Source organism: Manis pentadactyla, chromosome 4, assembly GCF_030020395.1.
Source record: "Manis pentadactyla isolate mManPen7 chromosome 4, mManPen7.hap1, whole genome shotgun sequence".
NCBI classification, from domain to species: Eukaryota; Metazoa; Chordata; class Mammalia; order Pholidota; family Manidae; genus Manis; species Manis pentadactyla.
Genome location: NC_080022.1, coordinates 131307148 through 131331197, shown reverse-complemented (window position 1 = coordinate 131331197; position 24050 = coordinate 131307148). Strand labels below are relative to the sequence as shown.

At 49.7% G+C, this 24050-nt stretch overlaps 1 protein-coding gene across 3 annotated transcripts in view; it reads right to left on the bottom strand.

Annotated features, from left to right (window-relative positions):
• GAS7 (growth arrest specific 7) overlaps positions 1-21363 on the bottom strand; it is a 224138-nt gene extending 202775 nt beyond the window's left edge. For 2 of the 3 annotated variants that reach the window (XM_036927721.2, XM_057500865.1), the window contains exon 1: positions 21037-21363. In XM_036927721.2, coding sequence (XP_036783616.1) covers positions 21037-21219 — 183 coding nt within the window. In that variant the 5' untranslated portion in view covers positions 21220-21363. The remainder of the gene's footprint in view (positions 1-21036) is intronic. The other variant, XM_036927724.2, reaches the window with a different exon arrangement.
• Positions 21364-24050: the final 2687 nt, after the last annotated feature.

Here is a 24050-nt window from a genome sequence, read left to right as displayed (position 1 = left end):
AATGGAATCTACCTTGCCAGCCGTTGAGAAGATACATGAGAAATCCTATGTGAGAGCTTTCTGTGACCAGTATAGGACTAACCTGAAGTTGTCACCACATATACTACACACTGTTTATATTCAAAACTCTAGGAAGGGCACTGTGAGCAATCACAGTGGGAGAAAGACAGCACCCTTGCCTTCAAGAAGCTTAAAGTTCAGTTGGGAAAACTGAGGAATGCACAAGATCAAGCATTTGCAGAGCAATATACCAAGAAAAGCACACACCTCCATCTGCTGCCTTCTCCAAGTGTCCCTTGGGTCTCCTTATTTGGATTCCAATATCTGCCTAAGTATCTATCAATCTGGCTACTCCCTGGACTGCAAAAGGCCTCAAAGCTGTCTGTAAACTAAGTCTCTAAAGCCAAGCCAGATGGAATGGCAGGGCCGCCGCAGCCCACGTTGCATCCAGCAGTGGCTGACTTCAGCCTGTCACTCAGCCAGCACTGCCAACTGCCCTCCTGTGCAACTAGTCCTGCCTTCCCGAGAATGCCCCGGATTCCCAGCACCGAGGTCCCCTCCACTATGGAGGTGAATATACTGAATGTCACCTACTGTGTCTCCAGGCCAGCTGAAGAAAGAGGAAAGGAGAAGAAAGAAGGGAATTCAAATGCAGTCATAGCAAAAGGAGAAAGCAGCAGCAGAGAAAAAAGCAGAAAGTGAGAAAATCAAAGGAAAAATGAGGAACATAAAGAACTATTGTTTGACATCTGACTTTCTGGCCAATGAAGGGCTTCTATGATGTGTGCCTCCTACAACATTCTGCAGGGCTGAGTAAGGTAGGCAGAAAATGTTATGCCCATTTTGGAAGTGGGCAAACTGAGGCCTGACAAAAATTTTGCAGATGGAGCGAGAGTGGGGTAGAGAACCTAACTCCTCACTTCTCAAGAGCTTTGCAAACTAGTGGTGCAGCCTGGACAGAGGACCATAGGCAACACTTGGAGGAAGAACTAGAGACAGCAAAGGAATGGACAGTACAATTCACAACAGCCCAAGTGGTGAAACCACCCAATTGTGCATCAGCTGATTAGTGAGCGAGCATGTGTGCTCTACCCATGCAACAGAATGGTATTCAGCCAACACGGACGAACCGTGAAGACGTCATGCTAAGTGAAAGAAAGCAGACCCCAAGGGTCACATTGTCTAATTCCATTTATATGAAATGCCTAGAATAGGCAAATGCATAGACACAGAAAACAGATTAGTGGTTGGCTGGGGGTTTGGGGAGCTTGGGGGTGGAATGGAAGTGCCTGCTTGTTGGGTGTGGGGTTCCTTTTTAGGGGGATAAAAATGTTCCAGAACTGGAAAGCGCTGATGGTTGCACAACCCTGTCAGTGTATGAAATGTCACTGAATGAAATGTCACTGAACTGTATACTTTTAAATGGCTAAGATGGTAAATTTTGGTATGTGAGTTTTACCACCCTTTTTTAAAAAGGAGGGAGGAGAGGAATGAAGAGAAAAATGAAAGAAAATCAGATACAAAGTAAGAGGAATGGGAAATGGCCAAAGATTCTTAGGCAAGCCATGCATTTCCCCAATCAGGGACCCTCTTCACATAGTTCAGGGGAGCTCTGCTGTAAAAAGGAGACCTCTCTTACCCTGAAGAGGTAACAGGATGCCTTAACTGGAGCTGCAGACAAAGAACCAGCAGCAGGAGCCTGGTGCTAGTGAGCAGGGGTGGAATGGGACTCTGGGGTGTGGGGCTGGCGTCCCCTCAGAAAGACCCGCTGATCCCACCAGGAAATGCTGAGCATTTACTTATCTGTCCTTCATACTGACACAGTCGCTCATTTCCCAAATATGAGTAAGTCCCTAACTCTGGGCCAGCCTCTGTCATCAGCGTTAAAGACACTGCAGTGATCAAATCCTTGGCCTTATTGAGTTAACCCTCTGGAGGGAAACAGCGCTCAAACTCATTGGCTGCTATGACCTAGTTTAATATCATCCGTGGCTCAGTCTACAAAGTATAAACAAAACCTAATAAATGAACCTTTCTCCTCTGCTTTTTAACACATCTTAATCACATTTGGTGCTAGGTAGTGATGAGAGAGATACAGGGACACAGTTGTAGCCACCTGGCAGGGGAAACACTAAGCAGGGACCTGGGTAGGGAAAACCAGCTATTTTAATTAGAAATGCTGGATTTAGGCCCAGAGAGGAATTTGACTTCAGGCCATTGTTTCAGACAGAATTGGTCCAAAAGGCACGTGCCAATGCCTAAGTGGGCCTTCCCTTAGACTCAGCCCTAGGGCCTCTGCAGGCAACAAAACAGACACGTAGTCTGGCCCTCGCGGGGGCTCACATGCTAAAGAAGGAGGCACATGATCATGGAACATATAGAGTGTTTTCAATGAACACGTGTTAAGGAGAAAAAGGACAGACACAATGTCCCTTTTTTCAAGGTTTTTGATCCCACAGAATAATGCAAATAAATCTCCTGCCCAAATCTTGGTCAAAGGTCTTGTAGGGATCAGAACAAAGTACAGGCTAGGGGGCTGAAGCAACAGAAATCTATTGTCTCACAGTTCTTGAGGCTGAAGGCCAGATCAAGGTGCTGGCAGGTCAATTTCTTCTGAGGCCTCCCTCCTGGGCTCCCCTCCTGTGTCTGATGGGGTCCTCATCTCCCCTTCTTACGCAGCCACTCATGTAATTTCACTTTAACTTAATTACTACCTCTTTAAGGACTCTGTCTCCAAATACCATCACATTCTGAGGTACTGGGGGTTAGGACTATGACAAACAGACTTGCAGGGGGCAAAACTGAGCCATCATGGGTGCTGAGTGCTCCCACCGCCCTGGCCTGCCTCCCAGGGCCCCTCATTGCACTTGGCACATCTCCCGGGCCACTCCCCAGCTCCCCATGGAGGACATAGCCCTCTGACCACAGGGCTCCAGGGTCCTGTCCAGTCAGTCTCATCTGGGCTGCATCCCTGAGGCCTACAACCTGCCCAGTGCCCTGGAGGGGCCTATCCAAGGCCCTGGGGAAGGGCAGAGAAGGTGATAATGCTGAGGCAGGGCTCACTCCAAACAGTCTATCAGAGACAAGACTTTCAACAGCTCTTCTAACTGCCTGAGCAAGGGACAGGGAGATGTCAGGAGGCAGCCTCAGAAGCAAGTTTAAGGGGGCCAGTGGGGAAAGGACCACCCTAGCAGGGAGCTGAGCTGCTGGGACAAGGCCGCCAGGGAAAGGTGGGGACAGCTCTGGATCCACAAACCCTAGTCCCTGTCCCCCACTTCCTGCACAGCCGCTCCTAACAAGCCTTGCACTCACCATCAGCTCCCCGCTGAATTTTAAAGCAGGGTCACCCTGAAAATCCCTCCAGTCAACCTGAGAAGCAGCAGAGTGGCTGTTACCTTTCCTCTGGACTCCAGAAGAAACTGAAGGTCAGAGACATCATATGAATTTCGCAAGGTAAAATCGCCAAGAGGTGTGTGAGGCCCGGGTCCTACAAGTAGAATCCAAGGCTCCTGACAGCTGTCCAGAGAGCCCTCAGCTCCTCCCAGCTGTCCTGCAGCAGCCCCTTGGAGAAGCAGGACAGGGAGACAGCAGAGTGCACATGACACCTGCTCACCTTTCATCCTTCACTGTGGGCCTCCCTATCCTGTGGCCTTAACAACCTTGTTCTCCAGCACCCAGTGACCTTACTTTGATGTTCAGCACTCCCTTCCACGACCCTGAACTTCATGTCATGACAAGGCCATTCACACTTTTTCAGAGAAAGGCTGGTTAAGCCATGAGTCAAAATCAGAGCAAGATGTGCCCAAGTCTCTAAGGCAAGCTCTCTCTCTCTCTCCTGTTTACTACAGCCAGCCAGCCATCAAATACTCTTGGAACCAGACCTCAGAGATGCCGAGCACCATGCCAGGTCCAGGGCAGCGGCAGAGATTTATGAGGCAGGAGGAGCACAGAGTACAGTGGGGAGACAGCCATATAAACAAGTCACTGCAGTTCACTGTGCTTAGTGCCATCATGGTGGGGGTCCTGTGGAAGCTGGAGGAAGAATGACCCACCCAGCCTGGGGAGAGATCTGTTACCAGCAGAGGCCAAGTGGGGAGGCAGGCAGGCAGCCCTGGGCAGTGTGTGCAGGCCTGTGTTCACACCCCGGCACTCGGGGCAAGGAGAGCCAGTGGGCCCGACTCTGCTGCCCTCGGGTTTCAGGAGGACACCACGGAGGGCTGTGTGAGGCTAGGTGGAAGTGGGAACACCAGCCCTAAGCCTGGGGTTCCTGCCACAGTGGGAATGAAAGAAATATTCCCTAAAAATCAGGATATCAGAAAACTTGTCCACTCCCAGGGAGATGTCGTCATCTTCAGACCGCTTCCCTCCAGCCTTCTCTCTCAGGGCACAGGCCTCCCAAAGTGTCTCTCTTCCTTCCTCCTCCCCCATAAACCATGAGAAATGCCCATACAGGTGACTCCGGGATTATCAATCATGCCAGCTGCATGTCTGCACTGTAGCCCTTTCCAGCTTCCCCACATCTCACATCAGTCCTCATTTGCAAGAGACTTGCAGCTGTAGCTGAATATATATATAGTCTTGATGATATGCAGTGAAGCATAATTTACACCTTCTATGCTTCTCAGAGAAATCATTTCCCCAAGACTAATAATAAAGCAGACCAGCCACACAGAGTAACAAAGCACCCCACTCCCTGGCAAGCCATTCAGAAACAAACCATAACGGCACGTAGTTGGCACCCCCGAGAACAATCCTGATGGACACAGAGGAATGTGAGCCTTTAACACCAAGTACTACTGGGCTTTTCATCCTGTGCCCACAGAGCCCTAGGGCTTCCCTGGAATCACTCTGAAAAGGAAAGGGAGTGATGGAGGGCCCAGGCCACCGTTCACTGCAGGTGTGTGTAGCCAGAAGAGCAGCTAGTGTCCAGACCCCCAGAATCCAGCACCAGCGAACACCAGGTGTGGGAGATGCAGAGACTACAGGCAGGCTCTGGCTGCCCCAGCTCCCACCTTCATTCCACCATAGCTATAGCTATCCTCTTGGACGGGAGGCCTATTCAGGGGCAAAGGGCCCAGGCCAGATCTGGCTCTAAGGTCCCCCTGGATTACCTGGTAACACCTTGGTCAAGCCCCATACCCAATCTCTCCCTCACTGGCAGGGCTCCCCATCCACCAAATACACTCGGAACAGCCCCACCCAGGCCTCCACATGGATGAGGAAGAAGCCCGCTGTGTTTTCTTTCTAACCCTTCTCCTGGGTGAGGCAGAGAAGTCCATCAGAAATTTCAAAATTTATCAGGATTTCTGCAGCCATGTCCACCGCAAGATTTCTTAGGGGTGCACAGAGGGGGTCTCCACGGGAACCCCCACAAACCCCAGCCCTTGCCTGTCTGAGCCCAGATCCCTAAGCAGCATGCACTAGTCATCTGGCCAGAGGGGCAAGCAGACCCTTTTGAAAGATCCCCACCATGGTTTTTTTCCCCCCAAAGACCAAAGATTGCCTCCTTTTCTCAATGCAGGGAGTCAGAAACAGGAAGACTATCTGTGCTGCATTGCCTGGGGTGGGCTGTCATGGGCCCAGAGGGAAGACATTTCCTGTCCCCTGGTTATTAACAGAGGGAACTGGGGACAAAGGACAAGCAGAAAGCCCTGCAAGTGCCACCTTGCAGGATCAGATTCTGGAGCCAGGGCAGACAGGACGTGGGGCCCAGCAGTTTCCTGCTATCATGGTACCCTCCTGACTGCAGCATTCCCCCTCGCCCCCGAAATCTCACAGTGGTGCTCAAAAACTGCAACTGGCTGGCTGAAAGAAGGACCTGACATCGCCTTTGCCATGTCACAAAATATATCAACTTGAAAATGTCCTGGGATCACTAATGGGGAGAAGGACATTCACCCTTACTCTGAGCAGGAGCCTCCTGGTCTCAGTGGCCTCTGGATGTTATACTCTGCAGAAAAATCTATGTCTACAGGCTGGTTTATCTGTCACAGGGTCTAAGATAAAATTCCCCTTAATTACTGACCTATAGGTAAGATTGTAATCTTGGTCACACCCAGGGAGGTTTATCACTCCTAGGGAGGGTCCAGATGGGAGGAGATTCCCCCAACTGTGACATTCAAAAAAGGAATTTGTACTTTAAGTTTGTGATGTAAATAAAGCATGACACAGCCAAAGATCCATCCATCCATAGAAAGGCTATGACTCCCTTAAGCAAACACATTTTCAATGGTGATGCTAAGCCTGGCAAAAAGGGACTTGGAAGAGTCGGGATGGAAACTGAATTCAGGGAACAGTGGCCAAGAGGCAGAAAGACAAGGTCACCATCAGAAATGATGACCAAGAGGTCTAGAGTGACGCTCAGGGAACCAGGTTTAAGAAAAAGCAAACAGTAACGGCCAGCACTCTGAGTGACGAACGGGAAACAAGCATTCACAGCAGCAGCCACCAGCACATACTGAGCGCTGACACCAGACGCTCGGCGAAGCATTTGTTAAAGGGGACGATTCTAACTTTCAAAGTGATCCTGTGATGTCAGCCTTATCGTCCCCGTTTTAAAGACATGGAAAGTGAGATCTAAGGTCGCGTAAGCAATGTACCCAAAGTCTCACAGGGCCAACAAGCAAAACCCAGGTCTGATCTCCCACAAACATCACTACACCAGCCTGCCTCCCCAATACTACAGACCGAGAAGGCTCCCACTCTGGGATTGCAGGAGCATCTAGTAATCAAATCAGTCCCAAGGGAGGTCAGTTTCCTCAAGGCCTGTGTTTTGTCTCCAGCAGGAAATAATAATAGTTTGCCACTCTTTATACAAGGTAACAGTCCTACTTCACTTCACTTAACCGCAGTCATTTGCTCCCACAGCGGGAAGGTCTCCTCTGAGTTGCACGCCTTCTTCCCCAGTCTGTCTTGTGACCCAGGGTTCATGTGTGTAAAATGCCTGGGTGAGGAACACAGATTCTGTTAACAGTGTCACTAACCAAACTCTATTATTTTTCCCACATGAAGCCAAATAACTATCATGGGTAACAAACCCAGAATCTTGTATTCATTCAGCACTGCAGTGGAAAGAGCTGTACTATGGGTTTTTGTTTTGGTTTTAATCAAGTACCTGTGCCTGGTTGCACACTACAGACTGAATTTATAAAAATCAAGAGACCCAATCCTTGACCTCAAAAAATCAACAGCATGGTGAGGGCACAGGGGGTTAAGTGTGAAGAGGTCTAGAAGAATTCAGGGGCACTGTCGGTAGTCTTTCCAGGAGATTAACAACCAAAGCCAAGAAATAAGAACAAGCTCATCTGACTAAAAAGGAAAATGAAAACGAAAAGAAAAAGGACACAATAAAAAGACAAGCCAGTTAAAATGGACAAAGAGTCTGAAACTTCTCCAAAGAAGAAACAGAGTCTACCCATAAGCACATGAAAAGATGCTCAGCATCACAGTCAGCAGAGAAATGCAGATGAAAACCTCAGCGAGATACCACTTCACATGCAATGGCACAACTATAATTAAAAAGACATAATAACAAGTGTTGGTGAGGAGAGACAGAAACTGGAGCTCTCTGACATCACTTTCCTGGGACTGTCAAATGGTGTCACCACTTTAGAAAACAGGCTCACAGTTTCTCACATTGTTAAACACAGAGTACCAAATGACCCAGCAATTCTGTGCCTAAGTATACACCCCAGAAAAAGGAAAATACATGTCCACACAAAAACTTGTATACATTCACAGGAGCAACTTTCATAATAGCCAAAAAGGGAAAAACCACCCAAATGTCCATCAACTGATGAATGAATAAAAAGACGATACATCCATATGGAGGAATATTATTCAGCCACAAAAAATAACGGAGTACTGATACATGCTACCAAATGGATGAACCTTGAAGACATTATGCTATGGCAAAGAGGCCACAAATGATAGGACTCCATTCCTACAAACTGTCCAGAATAGGCAAATCTGTAAGCCTGAAAGTAGATTGTCAGACGACAACATGAACTGACAATCAGTAAAGGTGATGAAAATGTTCTACAATTGATTATGGTAACAGTTGCCCAACTCTATGAATGTGCTAAAAAAGAATCACTGAATTGTACACTTTCGATGGCTGTGAGATCTCAATGACCTGTTAAAACAAAAAGAAAACAAGGTGGGAGTAAAAGAGAGGAGGGGAAAGGGGTTCTGGGAGCAGGTGCAAGGACACAGCGAGAGAGCAGAGTTGCATCCCAGAGTCAGGTAGTTCCATGTTGCTTTGACAGTGTTATGCATATGAAGAAATGGCTAAAAATGCAGCAGGGGAGGTAGATGGGGCAAGTTACAGGGAGTCTGGTAAGCAAAGCTAAGGCATATTATATCATAAAGGCAATGAAAAGCCTACAAAAGTCTTAAAACAGGAGCATCCCGTGATCAGACTGGCTAGGGAAATCATGTCAGTGTCACTATGGAGAATAGATATTATCAGAGGAAAAAAGCGATAACCACCCCCATTAGGGGCCAAGGCAGCAACCCAGGCAAGAGAGGAGAGAGGCCAAGCCCAGAGCAGCCTAGGGTCTGCGGGAGGTGCCTGCTTTGTGGGGCTCCCACCATCTCCAGGCTCCAGTCCTGGAACAGAAGCCCAGCATCAGCGTGTGAGTGCCCCAGCAATACTGTAAAAAAAAAATTTCCACCCAGCCCCTTGAAACAAACCTTTCCTTTGCACCAGGACCAGCAGAGATGAAAAGAAATGTTTAAGTCTTTTAGCACTCTCTTGCATTCACCTCCCCCGACAAACAGGCTTTTCCTCATTACTAGAAGGGCCTCTTCTGGGAGTGTCCAGTGGCCAGACGCCCAGCAGATCCAGGTAAGGAGCAATTAAGACTAATTAGCCCAGCCTGAGCAGTAGCTCCAAATAAATTAGAAATGGCCAGCAGCTGCCGCTTTAAGGGTTTTAACTACTCGGACCTGTGTCCTGAACACGGCCCCTCCCAACCACCACCACCACCACCAAAAAGTGCTACTCAAAATGTGGGTGCAAGAACAGCAGCAGAAGCATGCTCTGGGAGCTTGTGAGTAATGCAGAAACTCAGGCCCCTACCTCGAACTTCTCAATTTGAATCTGCATTTAATAAGATGCCCAGGTGATCTGTGCCCACAGGTCAGAAAGCCTTGGCCACAAGGCTGCTACCAGGCACTCTCGTACTATATCCTCAGAGGGGTCCATGGAAAAAGGCTTCCCTCTCGCCAGCAGCTCTCCAGGGAAGGCCCCAGTTAACAGGCAGCTCTCAGCACTGAACCTGGCATGATGCCCAGAGCATGTGGGGTGTAAACTCCATTTACAGAGTATACAAGGTGCCAACTCTCCCCCAGGTTTCCTGACCCTCACAGGAACTCAATGAAACTTCTGATTCTGCAACTTGCCCAGGGCCTCAGGCAGCAGGGGCTGAGGCAGGATTTGAACCCAGAGCTGCCACACTCTTGCTCTGTACTCTGCAGCCCACACTGGGGAGATCCTGCCCAAACCTTGACCATGGTGACCACAAGGGGGTGGCTGCCAGGCTGACATTCCAGCCCACGAACCAAACCACACAAGGCATCGAGCCTCCCCTTGGAACTGATACACGGCCTCAAAAAAAAGAGGCCACAGCCACACTGTAGATTGTTCCTAACACTCTTGGTATCTGGCAAGACCATCTGGGCTTGCTCTCTGCCATCAGAGTGAGAGCAGTCAAGACTCTGGGCCTGCCACATTCGCGTCACTCACCACTCTGCCCCCCAGCCTTTCTTTCTTCCTCCACAGCCAGCTCCTGGTCCTGGTCCCAGTAAAGCATTCTTGAGCCCCACCTCCACCCGGTGACGGAGGGACCTGCTAGGCAAACAGGAACCCAGCCACCACCCTCCCTGTTATGTGACCTTTTTACTACCTCCATATCTGTCCTCAAATTAAACAGACTCAAAGAGATGCCTAATTCCAAAGCCTATGTTCTTTCTGTGACATGGGTGGCCTCATATATGCCACTAAACAAAACAAAAACAACACACAAAAAGTGAACTAAATCCCATCTAATTCCAGGCTTTAATCATGACTTACAGGCCAACTTAAAACTCCTCAGGGATGCTTTGCTACTCAAACTGTGGCCAGCAACATCAGACATGGGAACTATTTAGAAAATGCAGAGTCTGGGGCTCCGTCCTAGACCCACTGAACCAAAATCTGCATTTTAACAAGACCCCATGTGATGTGCACACATATTAATGTTTGAGTAACATTGGTCTTAAAGTCCTGCAGTAATATTTCAATTCAGTACAGGGACGCTCTACACGCCCACACCAGACGACAGGCCCCGCTCCCAGGGCTTCGGGACATTCTTGACGATATGAAAATATCAGACCGAGTACCAGATTAGTAGGTTTTGTGTTAAGTATGTTGTTGATTATCAAAAACTCAACACAGTTTTATTTTTCACTTGAAGCACAAAAAAGGCTTGTAGCTATTTATCAATAAAACACTTGCTAAATGAGAACAGTAGACACAAAATTACTATTTCCACTTCTAAATTATATTATGAATCAAAAACAAATGCCTCAATGACACTCTTCCATGAGCCACCACTAAAATAAGGATCATCTGCCATGATTAAATTAGGACAAGGAGTCCTTTCTGTAGAAGTTTTAAAGTATCTCGAAAGAGTTTTTACAACTTTATTCGTTTTGTTGCCTAATACTGGTGCATCTGACAAGCAAATGAGATGTGAAAGGAGTTTAAGGCATCTAGACAGAACAATGGATGCTAAACCTCTAGAAGGGCTTTCATTCCAACAGAACAAGTGTGAAACTCTGTGTGTTAGAGAAGTCACCTGCCTGAGTGATCCCGGAGGGGACAGCACGTCCCCACGGGCTCCCTGTAAAGGGGCTGCTAACCTCAGCTCCAGGTGCTGGCCGTATCTCACTGAGCCTTGCAGACATATTTGCTTTTGTTGAACCACAAGTCATCATGATGTAATTTACCACTACCCTCACATCCCCCCCAAAAAATCATAGGAAGTCTGGGATTAGGAAAATGACCCCATTTGTCCAATAAATATAGGCCCAGTATCTACTAGTGTGCCTAGCAATGTGCTAGGTGCTGGAACAGCTTGGGGAGGGGAGCAGATTTGAAAAAACAATAGGAGTTCATCCTGGCTCTCCCAGGAGCTAAGGGCCCCTGCTGAGGTCTGCACAGTGGGGGAAGTCCTTGACGCAGTGGGAGCTGGTCAGACATGCAGAACCTTAGGCCCCGTGCCAGGCCTGCTGGGCCAGAATGTGCAACCAAGGTCAAGACAATTCATTGTGAGAAGCCTTGTTCTAGAAGCACTGAATTCAATTTGAAAGCACTCTTCTACATATGACCATAAAACACTGGGACTAAAATAGACCAGAGCTAGGGCATCCCCGAGTGGGTGCCCATATGGTAATCAACACAGTGGCCCACAGACACTCAGCTTGCTCCTTTTGTCCTTCTGGGCACATGATAGGATTGCATTTTCCTACCCACTGGATGTTAGGTAGGATTGTGTTTTAGTCAATAAAATATGAACACAACCATCATGTGTCACTTCTGGTAGAAGCTTCTAAGAACCAGATGCTCTTTGACATGGAATCACCAGCAAGATTCCAGATGGTGGTTGCTCCCTCATCCTGGGGTCTGGAGGGTCTTGCAGCCCCAAACTTGCAACAAACTTGCAGCATGAGGAAGAAGCAAACTTACATCGTTTTAACCACTGAGATCTGGGGGCTGTTTGTCATGGCAGTATATTCTTACCCATCCTGACTTACATAGCACTTACATGCCCATAATGTCCCCATTTTCAGAACACTTCTGTTACGACCCATTGAGAACTGTTCAAAGGCACCATTATTTGCAGGTAGGGCTTCTTTTCTTAAACCCAAAACAGTGTTACTTAACTCAGTTACCCTCTTCACTCTGCAGACTCCACTCCCCAGAGTTATCTTACTTTCTCCCTTCCCAGATATCCTCACATATTTATGCTTTCATCTTATTGTACCATATGTTTTTTGGTAAGCTGCTTTAAACCCTTTCTGCAACAAGGTGATAGACAGATATGCACATGTACAGACACACTAGACTTGGCTCCAAATGCATTTTGGCTTTTTCCAAAAAAATCAAAACCACCCCTAGAAAGATAAAGATTTGCTGTTATGTGGATATTCAAAAGAACATGGCCCCAGGCTAGCAACTATTCCTTCAACCTGTTCTCTCCACAAAAGGATACTTACAGCATGCATGGTACACACACACACACAGTCCCTACTTTTAAAAAGCAACTCATTCCTGCATACACCATCTCCTTCTGCCTTGTCCTAAGACAAAATATGAACTATGCTAACTCAATGAAAATAATTAGCATCATTGACCAAATTTTTAATTTTTAAAATCCAGCTTCAATATACTGCATGTTTGACCTCGTGTTCAGCACAGGTGAGCCTTATTTTAATCAGTTGCTCCTGGTAGGCAGTTTGGGTGTAAGCAGCTGGGCATCAGTATTAGAAACAGCGCTGCAATGGGCATTCAGACTCTGACAGCCTGACTATTAGATCCCACATTTCCAGAAGTGGAATTGCTGGATCAGAGGGCATGTACTTTGTTAAGGCTTTTAAGATATATTGCCAAATTACCCTCCGGGAAGCCTGTGACAACTTTCCTACACCCTTGCCAATACTCACTCCTTTTTTCTCGACCTGAAAGCTATTTATTTTTTAATCTGCAAGTCTTTATTACTAGTGCAACTGAATATGCTGGTGACTATTATATCTTTTATTATAAAATGTCTATCCAAATTCTTTGCCCATTGTCATCCTGCTGTGTTCTTCGGGTTTTGTTTTAATTTTTTAGTAATTTATAAAAGCACTTCTTGCATTAAGGACAGTACCTCTTTCCCAATTTTTAATTGCCTTTTTTTACCTCACTTCTTTCACAGGAGAGGTCTTGGGTAGTAGAAGGAACAGTTCACAGATGAGGACATTACAGGAGGAAAGCGCATCTCAACTGATGTGTAGAGAGTGCCCCCCACCACCTCCATCCACCCCCAGCAAGTCCTTTGGACCTGACCTGCAAGATACATTCCAAATTCACCCACTTCTCACCATGTCCACTTCCGCTACCCTGCTCCCAGCTCCCTAACTGGCCCTGCTTTCCTTCCCCACCCTCTTCAAATCCATTCTCCATGCTAGTCTAGATGAGCTTTCCAAAACAAATCGGAACATGCCATCCGCTTCGATCAGACCAAAGGCTTTCTGCGGCACTTACAGAACTATCTACCAACTACAGGTAGGTAGATAGAGAAAGGGTACTTACGTTATGTGAGAGAGGTGCTAAATAATCACTACAACCTGGTGATCATATTACAATGTATAAATGTATCACATTAGCAGGTTGCATCTTAATTTACACACTGGTATAGGTCAAATATATTCAATTAAGAAAAAAATTCTTCACAGCTTGAAATCAGCCATGTTGGTAGTATTTACACCCAAGAAATTGGCAAATCAGGATTTCTCCCTGTCTGCCGTTCATGCTCCAGCCCCCAGAGTTTTGGCTGTTAAACATTTACCAGCACACCAGTGGAGCCAGAAGCAGCCTTCGTTGTAGGAGTTACCTGTCCTCCCAAAAAACTGCTGAGGATAGGATTCCAGATGGACGGACCCTTCAGACCGGAGGCTGTCTCTGGCAGTCACGTGGACAGACAACAGAGACCCACACAGCGGGGAGGACAGCTCCACAGACTCCCAGATGACACTGAGCAGCAGCTGGGCCGTTAGAGTGATGATGTTTCTATTAAGCCCCCCAGACCATAAAGGCAAACTGGGGGAAAGGACAAGAAATCTCAGATTCCTGGACAGTACATTCCTTCCACCATGCAGAATAGGGACCCAAAATATAAATTAAATTCTTATACAAAAATTAAGTTACTTATATGGGGGGATGAGGAGGTGGAGACAACTTGCCTCCCTCCCTCTCGTCACATCCCACCCTCTCTTGTTCACTGTTCTCTAACCATTCTGGAATATTCTGGTTCTCTCAACTACATCAAATATATTCCCCTCCTCAGGGTTAAGTGTATTGCACTCAAATTACTCCCCCAAGACACTCAAGTGGCTGGCTCCTGTGCACTGTCATTCAGGTCTCTGCTCAAGCATCACCTCCTCTGAGCAGCCACCCCTGACAGTCTTATCAAACCCCTCCTGCACCCCACACCCCCACTCTATCACAGTACCCTGTCTTATTGGCCCCATTCTACTCATTTTTGGGGTTTTTTTTGCTAGTTTACCACCTCTCCAGCTAAGGGCTAAGCTTCTTTTCTGTGTCTCCACTACTTCCCTTCCAGCACCAACAAAGTGCCCACAATCCATTCTAGGCACTCAGTGAGGGGTTGCTGAATGAATGAATGATCAGCGTCTAAACAGGGATTGGCAAACCACATATAGCCCATAAGCTAAGAATGGCTTTCACATCTTTAAACGGTTGAAAGCGAGAAGGAGAATATGGCATGGCATGTGAAGATTATAACCTTCAAATGATTTCGGTGCCCATAAATAAAGTTTAATTAGAACACAATCACACCCACTGGTTTTAGGCTCACCTGCAGCCACTTCTGGGCCCTGACAGCAGAACTGAGTAGCTGTGACAGAGACCACAGGGGTGGCTGTCCCAGCTGCTCCCGGCCTCTGGAACACAACAAATCCCAGAGACGCAGCTCTCCTCAAAGCCACCTCTTGGCCAGCAAAACCTAATAGGCTTCCTGGCCATTGGCAGAGAAAGTTTGCCAACGCAAGTTAAGATGTTTTGAGAAATGTTTCTACGGGAGAACAAAACTAAGCTAATGAGCAAGACAGGAAAGGGCAGAGGGGGTGGTGTCAGGAGACACAGTGGGTAGACAGACAGTGGTGACACTCACTGTGTTTGGCGGGCGGGAGGAGAAGGCAGTGAGAAGCGAGGGACTGAGTTCAGTTTGGTCGTGTGAAACAGTGCATCAGGGATGAGTCTGGCCACCACCTTAAGGAGGAAGGTAAATACACTGACGCAACAAGTTAACCCAATAAAACAGATCTTTATCAGCTGGTAGACAAGGGGAGCCACTACACGAGAGAGAAGGTAGGTGAGTCCCCTAATGAGCCCACAAAATCTCTCACAGCTCATACACCTGTTGCAACTGAACCTCCACAATGTCACCACATGCCCTGGTCTACCAAAGGACAAGCCAGTCTGACTGCTGGCTACCACGTCTATTTCTCTCCACGGGCATGAACAGTACCCCAGAAGCCCCACCATCCCAGGGAGAGAGGTATATGCTAATTTGGCAGTTAAGTCCAGCAGGATCAGTCCTGACATTCTGTTAGAAAGCTTGTCACACATGGCCTTGCTGTTGTGAGTAATAAGGGTACCAGCTGGGAGAACAATATCCCCTGGAGTGGCCTGATAACAATGCTAATACCTTACATGTACACAAGGCTTCCTGGTTCACCAAACATTTTCTTTCACCAGAGAAGTGGAGGGGAGCCCACATCCATGCGTGTAGAGGAGGCTGCCCAGGCTGTCAGATAAAAGTCGGGCTTTTTCAGGCTGAAGAGTATAAGGTCAGCATCTCTTTCATGTTTCTAGGTGGTAATGGACAGCAGGGATTCACATAGTGGTTAACGGATGTCAGGGATTCCTGCCGAATTGTTGCTAAGGGAACTTTTGAAAAGATTTCCCAAATCCACAAAATCCAGAAGCCCTGCCCACTGCTCTTAATTCCTGTGGGGTGCCCACCTGAGCAGACAAGCACACAGCAGTCAAGTGCAGGAGGCCCCTCCTGAGAAGAGGCAGACAGAATGGTGGGCCAGGGGTAGATTTTCAAACAGCAGGAGCTACAAATGTGAGCCACAGCCCCCCAGTCAAAGGGCAGGGTGATGTAGTGATGGTGGGAAACAGCACGGTCTTTTTCCCAATTACATACTCTGTGAGCCACCAACACGAATGACACTTCTGTGAACAGAGCTGAGCACCACCTTAAAAAATACTGGCTTGAGGGACAAAGTCACACCCATTTTAGGTAATTTTCACATTATGGAAAGAAAAGCTCTGTATTAAAATCAATTTGTGTAACAAATCAAGCATATCTACTAGATGTCAGACAGCTCAGACACTCTATGTCTATTAATAACAGCACCAAATAGCCCCTACCTGAGAGCTGGACTGCATGTCAAGGGCCCAGTGGATAGACCCTGGCTTTAGAGACAGGAAAATCTGGCTTCAAATTCAGCTGCACCATTTATCATGTGGCCTTTATAAAGAAATCCCTGGCATCTTAAAAATAAAATCCTCTAAGGATGGTGTCTTTAAAATAAAAATAACCCTCCAAGGATGGCAATGGAGAATTCCCTAGAAGAATGGCCAAGGCTCCTGTATGGTACCTCCCACTGGGTGCTCTCTCACTAGTCGACCCTGGCACTGCTTCCCCTCATGGACCATCTGACCCAAGTGGGTTCTCCCTACCCTTCTGAGGCAGCCAGTCTGCAAAATGGCTCTCCATGAACCTTGCTTCCCTAGATTCATACCACTACCCCCACCTGTATGTACCTCCCTCCCATGCAGAAGGGCCGCATGGTCCTGGACCACTCCTGTGATTCACTTTACCAATAAAATGTGCTGGAAATGATGTGCCAGTTCTGAGCATGAGCCTTAAGAAAGCCAGGCAATCTGCATTTCTGCATTCTTGGGAGCCAGCCACCATGTATAAAAACTCCAACTACCCCAAAAAGAAAGGCTGTGTGGAATGGCCCTGGAGGCTGGGACAGCATGCAGAGAGAAAGGCCACGTGGAAGAACACCAAGGCACCAGACATATGAGTACAGACGCCAGCTGTTTGCAGGTTCCAGCCCAGCTGAGCCTCTAGGACCCCAGCCCCAGCCACCATCTATCTGACTGCAAATGCACAAGAGACACCAGGACAGACCAGCAGAAACCGCCCAGCTGAGCCCCATCAACCCACAGAAATGTGTGAGATAATAAATGGTTGTTCTGTGACTCTAAGTTGTGGGGTGACTCGTTAAGGGAGCAGGAGATAAAACATCATTCCTAAACTCTCCCTAGCACAGCCCACTCCCCAAGCCGCACCTTGTAAACTCCTGCAGCATAATCACATGAAGCCAAAACGAGAGAACATGAGATGGAGAGGAGATTCAGTTTAAGGGTGACCTTCTGCAAACAAAAAAAATACTTTGTTTGGTTACTCTGAGGTCCAGACCTCGAAGCCAGATGGTGGACTCTAAGAACAGCACCTTGCTCTGTTGTGTCTGCATTCCAACCTTATTACCCACCAGAATCATTTCTCAACAGCTCTGGGGGTGTTTGCAGATGCCTTACACTATCTTCCAGGTCCCTGATCTCTTCTCTCCATTCAAAGGAAGAACAGGCCACAAGGAATTCTCAGGCCAGGATTTAGGTCCTCTAGCCACTGGATCTATCCAACCACTGGACCATGTCTGACCCTCCAGCTCTTCCCCAGGAATGAGTATCTGGGTTCCCCCCTCCATCTACCTTCCTCAGGGGTAATTTCTCAGCCTCCACACAACCCAGAAGTCTTGCAGACATCTCCTCCCTTACAGGGCCTCCAAGTCTATGGAGGTGATCTTGGCCTGGCTTGGAACTGGCAGAACAACTCCGACAGGCTCCCATCTCAGCGTCCTTCATCTCCCTGGGCTTTTTCTCGTTGCATCTCTCACTGTTAGAAGAGTTGTTACTCTTCTCCCTCTTCAGGGCTCAAGAGACCCTCAAGAAAGACATTTCTAGCTGCTTTGACCTCAAGAGCCTTTGTATCTCATAGGCAGCTGTGGGTCTTGTCCATTAGGCTGCGGCCCTCTTCTAAGATGAGCGGGTTCCCTCCTCTGCTGGAAGGGTCCACCCACCCCCACCCCTTTCGATGACCAGGATCCTGGTGGCCAGCCCCATCAGGGTCCCCCACACTGCTCTGCTTGGACTAAGGTTTTCCTAGAGGCAATCCTCTAGAAGCCAAGTACGTGCTGCCCCATTCTACCACTTCCTTGGGGTCTTGACCAAAAAGGTTTCCCAGTAACCAGGACCAGAATCTCCACCAAACAGGCGTCTCCCCAGGGGCAGGCTGCTGCAGGAGGGCAAACCTCTCAGTGCTTTCAGAGTCAGCTCCCAATTCCCCTCCGCGGGGACACTTCCTACAAAGCCGGGCCTCCTCTCGGTTCCCCTTTTCAGATGAACAAGGAAGAAATCCTCGGGGAGTGTCTGTTTTGCACAACCCTTAGCACCCTTCCTCCAAGATCTTGGTATCGTTGTTTCCACCACAGAGCAAAAGGCACCCTGAGGTACAGGTTACATTGGAGGTGCCAGTTCTCAGCCAGGAACCCACCACCCCTCTCCTCCCCCAGGAGGCTGGAACAATTTGTCTGTACTTGCCTGGCCAACTGTTCCCCCAGCTTGAACTCCATGCCTCCAGCACGCTCAGTGCCAGGTACCCCTCCAGCAGACACCCCAGAAGGCTTACCACCTCCTTGGTATACAGATGCCCCTTCTCTGGTCTCCTGGCTTCTGCACTAACCCCAGCCTTGATGACCACCCGGCTGGTGCTTCTCCAGGCTACTGATTCCATCTGCTGGCCAGTCCACCCCCACCAACTCCCTTGGGAGCTCTGCATTCTCCACTAACCGAGTCTGTCTTTGAGGACCCACCCCATTCCAAGGGATTCTCCCCAAAGATCCTCCCTCCCTACCCCACCCTCAGCCTTGAGGTCCAGCCCACCCACATAGGTGGTTCTCAGACACATCACCCCTGTTGAAACTGCATCTCCATGGCCACTGCAAAGAGTCTCAGGGCTCAGGCCCACCCCTGCCTCCACCTGTGGGAAACCAGAAGCCTCTGAGTAAAGCAAGTTCGGGGCAGGAATGATGCTGACCAGGAACCACTGCCCTCATTTGGCGTGAGCCCTTCAGCCTCCCCTGAGGAATGTTGTCACAGCATGCTGACCGTGGGGGCTGCGCTCACTCTTTCCCGCAAGGACCCAGACCCTTCCTTCACTTGCCCTTTAGCACAGCTGACCCCAGGCCATCGTATTTAAAGGAGGCACAGAGATAACAGACACCCATCTGAGCTGCTAACCAAATTACTCCCTGGGCAACTGCCTTCCCTTCTCCATATTCAAGTTGTTTGCCTGTAAGATGGGAATGAGGCCTCCCCTTCACAGAGCTGCCAGGGGAACTGACTCCTGGTAGGTAGTCAACCAAGATTAGCCCATCCGGGGTCCTGCTCCCAGATGCATGTTGCCTTTGGGAAGTTTCTGAAAGCCCCTTTAGGCACCAGAAATTTCTTAAGTATGTAAATGCCACTGGACAGAACTGACATGACACCCAAGACCGTCCAGCCACCATTCTGCTGGTCCCCTGGGTCAGCTTCACCCTCCCTGCCCCCGAGGAAGGAAAAAGCAGAGCTGTTCCACTCTTGAAAAATAGCCTACAAACCCACCAGACTCACTCTCACCCAAAACACTGCTGGCTGAGTCCAGCCAGGGACTCCACAGCCAACAGACACCCAAGGGCTGAAAGTCCGCATCACAATTTCCTGGGAAAGTGTGACCACCAGTCTCTCCTAGGGCTTCACTGAGCTAGGAATATGCAGCCTCCATCTTCCCAAGAAGCAACATGCTTGCTTTCACAGCTCAATCTCAGGAAAGGAGCGGGAATACTGAGAATACAGTGGAGCCTGCCCTTGGTGTACAGGTTTCTCAAAATACAGAACCAAGAGGGTTCCAGAGCACACTCTGCTGACAGCCAGTGAAAGCTCCTTCCAGCTTAAACTGTGCTCAAATGCTAATCCATCAAGGAGGATTCTGTTCTCCTCTGGGCCTGAAAACAACAATGTACCTTTATGAGGCCCTACTCTTATTTTTGATAACGTCTGCACAGGGCACTTCTTGAGCAAACTTGCCCATAACCATTTCACCCCTTTCTTTGTTTCTTTTTTAAGTCCCAGGGTGCATTTTCTCTCAAAATTTGCTACTTCATTTTTTGGGAACTAGGGTGGGGTTAAATTATAAATTCAGTCATGACTTGGGCAGTGTTTTACCAGACGGTTTGCATGTACCTACATAATTGTGGGCAACTAATCATTAGTCTTTAGGACAATCCTGGGGTCAGGAAGCCTTTTACTAACGGGAATGATCTGTAAGGTCACTCCACTCCCACCCCAGAAGTTCAGAAACTTCGGATCCCACTCACGCTGTGCCATGAGCTCTGCGATTAGGGGACAGAGAGGCCTCCCAACTGTCACCCAGACAATAAACAGCCAGCCGACTTGGCTCAGCAGGTCCTGTGTAGCCCTGGGGCCAGGCCAGAACGGCTGGAACAAGCCCCTTTCAGTTTCTGAACCTTAGCCTGGGGGAGGTGGCCCAGGGGAGTGGGCGCTGCCTGGGGGCTTTGGTACCCCTGGATCAAGCCTGCTGACTGGGATCGGCTGGGGGCCAGCAAGCTCAGCTGACCAGTTAAGTGGGCGGCCCCGGGGCGACCAGGCAGCCTGACCCTGAGCAGCACAACCGTCCATGGGTCGGCAAGCTCCGGGCTCCTGGGTCTGGAGACGCGCAGCTGCGGGGCCGAGTCGTTGCCACTTTTCCGATCCAGGGTCCTCTGTGCGCCTTCCCTGGACCGCCGGACTCGGCAGCCCTTCGCAAGCCCCTGCCACCGCCGGGAACGCGCCCGCCAGCTCCAGAACTCACACAGGCAACAAGTTCTAGCTTCCTCGGGGCGGCCGTGGGGTGCCCGGGAGGCCCGGCACGGGGGCGTTTGGCGGGCGATCCCCGCGCTGCCCACGCCGGGAGGGGCTCCCGTTGCCTTCGCCATCCCCGGAGCGCGGAGCCCAGGCTCGGTTTCGCGGCGACTGCGCCCAGCTGGCGCCCCTCGGACAGGGACGACTTGGGCACCCCCGGTGTAGGCAACAGGTACGCGAGCGCGCCAAGGGCCGGAGCCCCGTGTCTCCCCGCCCCCGCCCCTCACCTCCAGCAACTGCACGTAGCTCGCCGGGAACCAGCCGCGGAGCCCGTCCTCCTTCTCGCCCTCCCACCAGCCGCCGTCCGGGACCTGCAGCAGTGTGATCAGCTCGCCTGCGGCGAAGCGCAGCCCCTGGCCGTGCCGCTCCCCAGAGAAGGGGTAAAGGGTCCGGCAGCGGACGCCGGACATGGCCTTGGCGCCCGGGCTCACAGCGCAGCCTGCATCCCTGCCGAGCCCCGTGGGCTGGGCAGCGGCTCCGCGGGGTCCCAGGCGCCCAGCGCTCCGGGCTCCTGCGCTCTGGGCGCGCGCCGTCTCGGGGCTGCGCGGGGGTCCCCGGCCGCGCGGGGGTCCCCGGCCAGGCGGGGGACGCGCGCTCCGCGCAGGGAAGCGGAGACTCGCTGGCTTCGAAGAGCGAGCGGCGACGCCCCCGGGCCGGGCAGCTCGCAGATCCCAGCTCTGGGCGGGGGGGCGGGGCTCAGGGGGAGGAGACCCGGACGCCGCGGGCTCCGCAGACAACTTCCCGGGGACGCGAAACGCGGGCAGCCGCCGCGAGGGCCAGCCGGAGCCGGGGCCGCTCTGGCGCGCGGAAATGCGCAGCTCCCGGGGGAGGTGGGATCCGGAGCATCACCCTCTGGCCCGCTCCGCGGCGAGGGAGTGGCCGGGCGTACGTGGAGGGGCTGGCTGCCGGGTGGCCGAGCGGGGGCTCGCTCCGAGGCGAGGGGGGCGGGGCGGGGGCTGGACCAGGGCGGCCACGCCCGCTAAGGGCTGGGCGCTCCCTCTCTCTGAGGGCAGGTCACTGGGGAGGGGTCTCCCCGCTCACGCCCCCAATGCGGAAAGCCGCGGGACTAGGAACGCCCCTCTGTGCCCGTTCGGTAAGTCTGGGGGCGGGTGCTAGGCGGGAGCTTCCTCCGAGGTGCCTGCCTGTGAGGGAATGTTTGTGACCGTCCCTGAAGGGGTTGAACCTGGGGTTGAACTTGACTCACCGGAAACTGAACAATAGGTGAAAGACAGGTTTGCAGCCTGCCGCCTGAACCGGGAAGCCGAGTGGGACGGAGCAGGGAGGCGACGGAGTTGGAGTTCGTAGAACTGGTAGCAGGCCTGTAGGGATAAACGGAGACAAAGTGAGAGAAACAGCCCTCACCGCTTTGCACGCAGAGTCCTGAAATCGAGATGGGCCAGGCCGAGGAGACTACGCTCCTTTTACTCAGTCACCGAACATTAGTGGGGGGCTGTCACATTCCATGCAATGTGCCAGGTAGCTACAAAGATCATCTGGACAAGTCCTTGCTCTCCAGGGACCAGTGGACCTGGGTGCTTCCGGAAGCTGACCTTGAACTGAGGGTACAGAAGTAAATGAAAGCTGGGTTTCTTTATTAACCTACTCTATAGGAAGACTTAAAATACATTTCCTAAACAGCAAATAGGTGGACCCTTTCATCTCTCTGTATACCAATTGCCTACTCTTACATCCTGCTCAATAATATTCCATGACTCCCTATTGCCTATTAAACTAAGCACTGATTTCTCAGCCTGTGCATTTCAGACCTTCCACAGTACCTCCCCTGGCCTCATCTCACAGTTTGTCTAGATACCCTTTACAAAACCAGTCAGGCTGGGCTACAAGAGCCTTTAGGTCTTGCCCATCTTCCTGTGTTTTGAATCAGTGGTTCTTAATCCTGACTGCACATTAGAATCACCTGAAAAGCTTTCTAAAAATGCTTATTCTCAGGCTAGCCCTATCTTTGAGAATCACTGTCAAGCCATATTCTTCATTTAAGCCATCACACCTGAGCAGTCTCTGGCCTCTGGCCACAGGCAAGTTGACAAATGCAGATTGTTTATAATATCCCATTGATTGCAAATGCACAGACCTTTGCTTAGCTAGAAACACTGGGGAAAAATTCTTAACCACAGCCACCACAAAGACTCCTTTAAACCAGAGCTTCAAAAGTTGATAGAGAAACAGTCAACAAAAGTAACTGACCTAATGAAGTCTTAAAAGGGACTAAAATTCCATGTATCAGAGGAACATGTGACTGTTAGCAGGCTAACCTCAGGTTTCAGTTCTGAAGATACAGCTCACCTCAAGTTAGGGCAGCTGGTCCAAAGCCTTCCTGCAACCCAGAATCCTCCATGGCACCTGTAAACAACCTGTGATCCAGTTTGGATTTGCAAAATCTCAGACTACACAGCATCCCATACACTGTGGCTCTGAACACCCACCCCAAACAATTCTGCAATATCCGAACTGATGATGGCTGTTGGCTTCTTCATTCCTTCATTTCATTCCTGTAATCCTATGAGCTGGTGAGGTTTTGGCCCCCAGTTTCAAGGCAGAGAAACTGAGCTCAGAGGGTATGACTTGCCCACCATATCACATGGCCAGTCAACAGCAGAACCAGGCTTTGAACTCAGATCTGGCTTATTGTACATGCAGTGCTGCTTCCTCTGGCCCATCCTGCCTGTCAGGAAACATGTTTGCCCTTTTAAATCATCCACCAATAACATCTGAAGAAAGGGCTCGCTGACAATACCCAGTGTCAGTGTTAATATAAGTAAGACTAGACTAGCAGCCAACGGGACTCCCGTCCTGTCTCTTGAAGTAACCTCAGACAAAGCTCAAAACACCTTCGGGCCTGGAATATGGGACTTGAGACAGTGAAATGTAATTTGTGGTTAAATGTGTAGGCTTTGGATTCACTGTATCCAAACTTCATTCTGCCACTTTCTAGTTGTGTGTGCCCTTGAGCAATTTACTTAAACCTCTCTGAGCCTCATTTTCCATATGGTTAGAAGAAGATGACAGTAGTGTTTACATCAGAGTTACTAAGAGGATGAAATAAGTAAAAATATGAACTATTTAGAGAATACTTGGCACACGAAGTACTCAAATATTAGCAGTTATCACCTACCTAGTCCAATGGTCCTGGTTATTTATTATCTATATTTATAATCTAACATTTCTTTTTGAATGAAGATTTTCAGGGCAATAATAAAAGTAGATCACACACAATGGGATG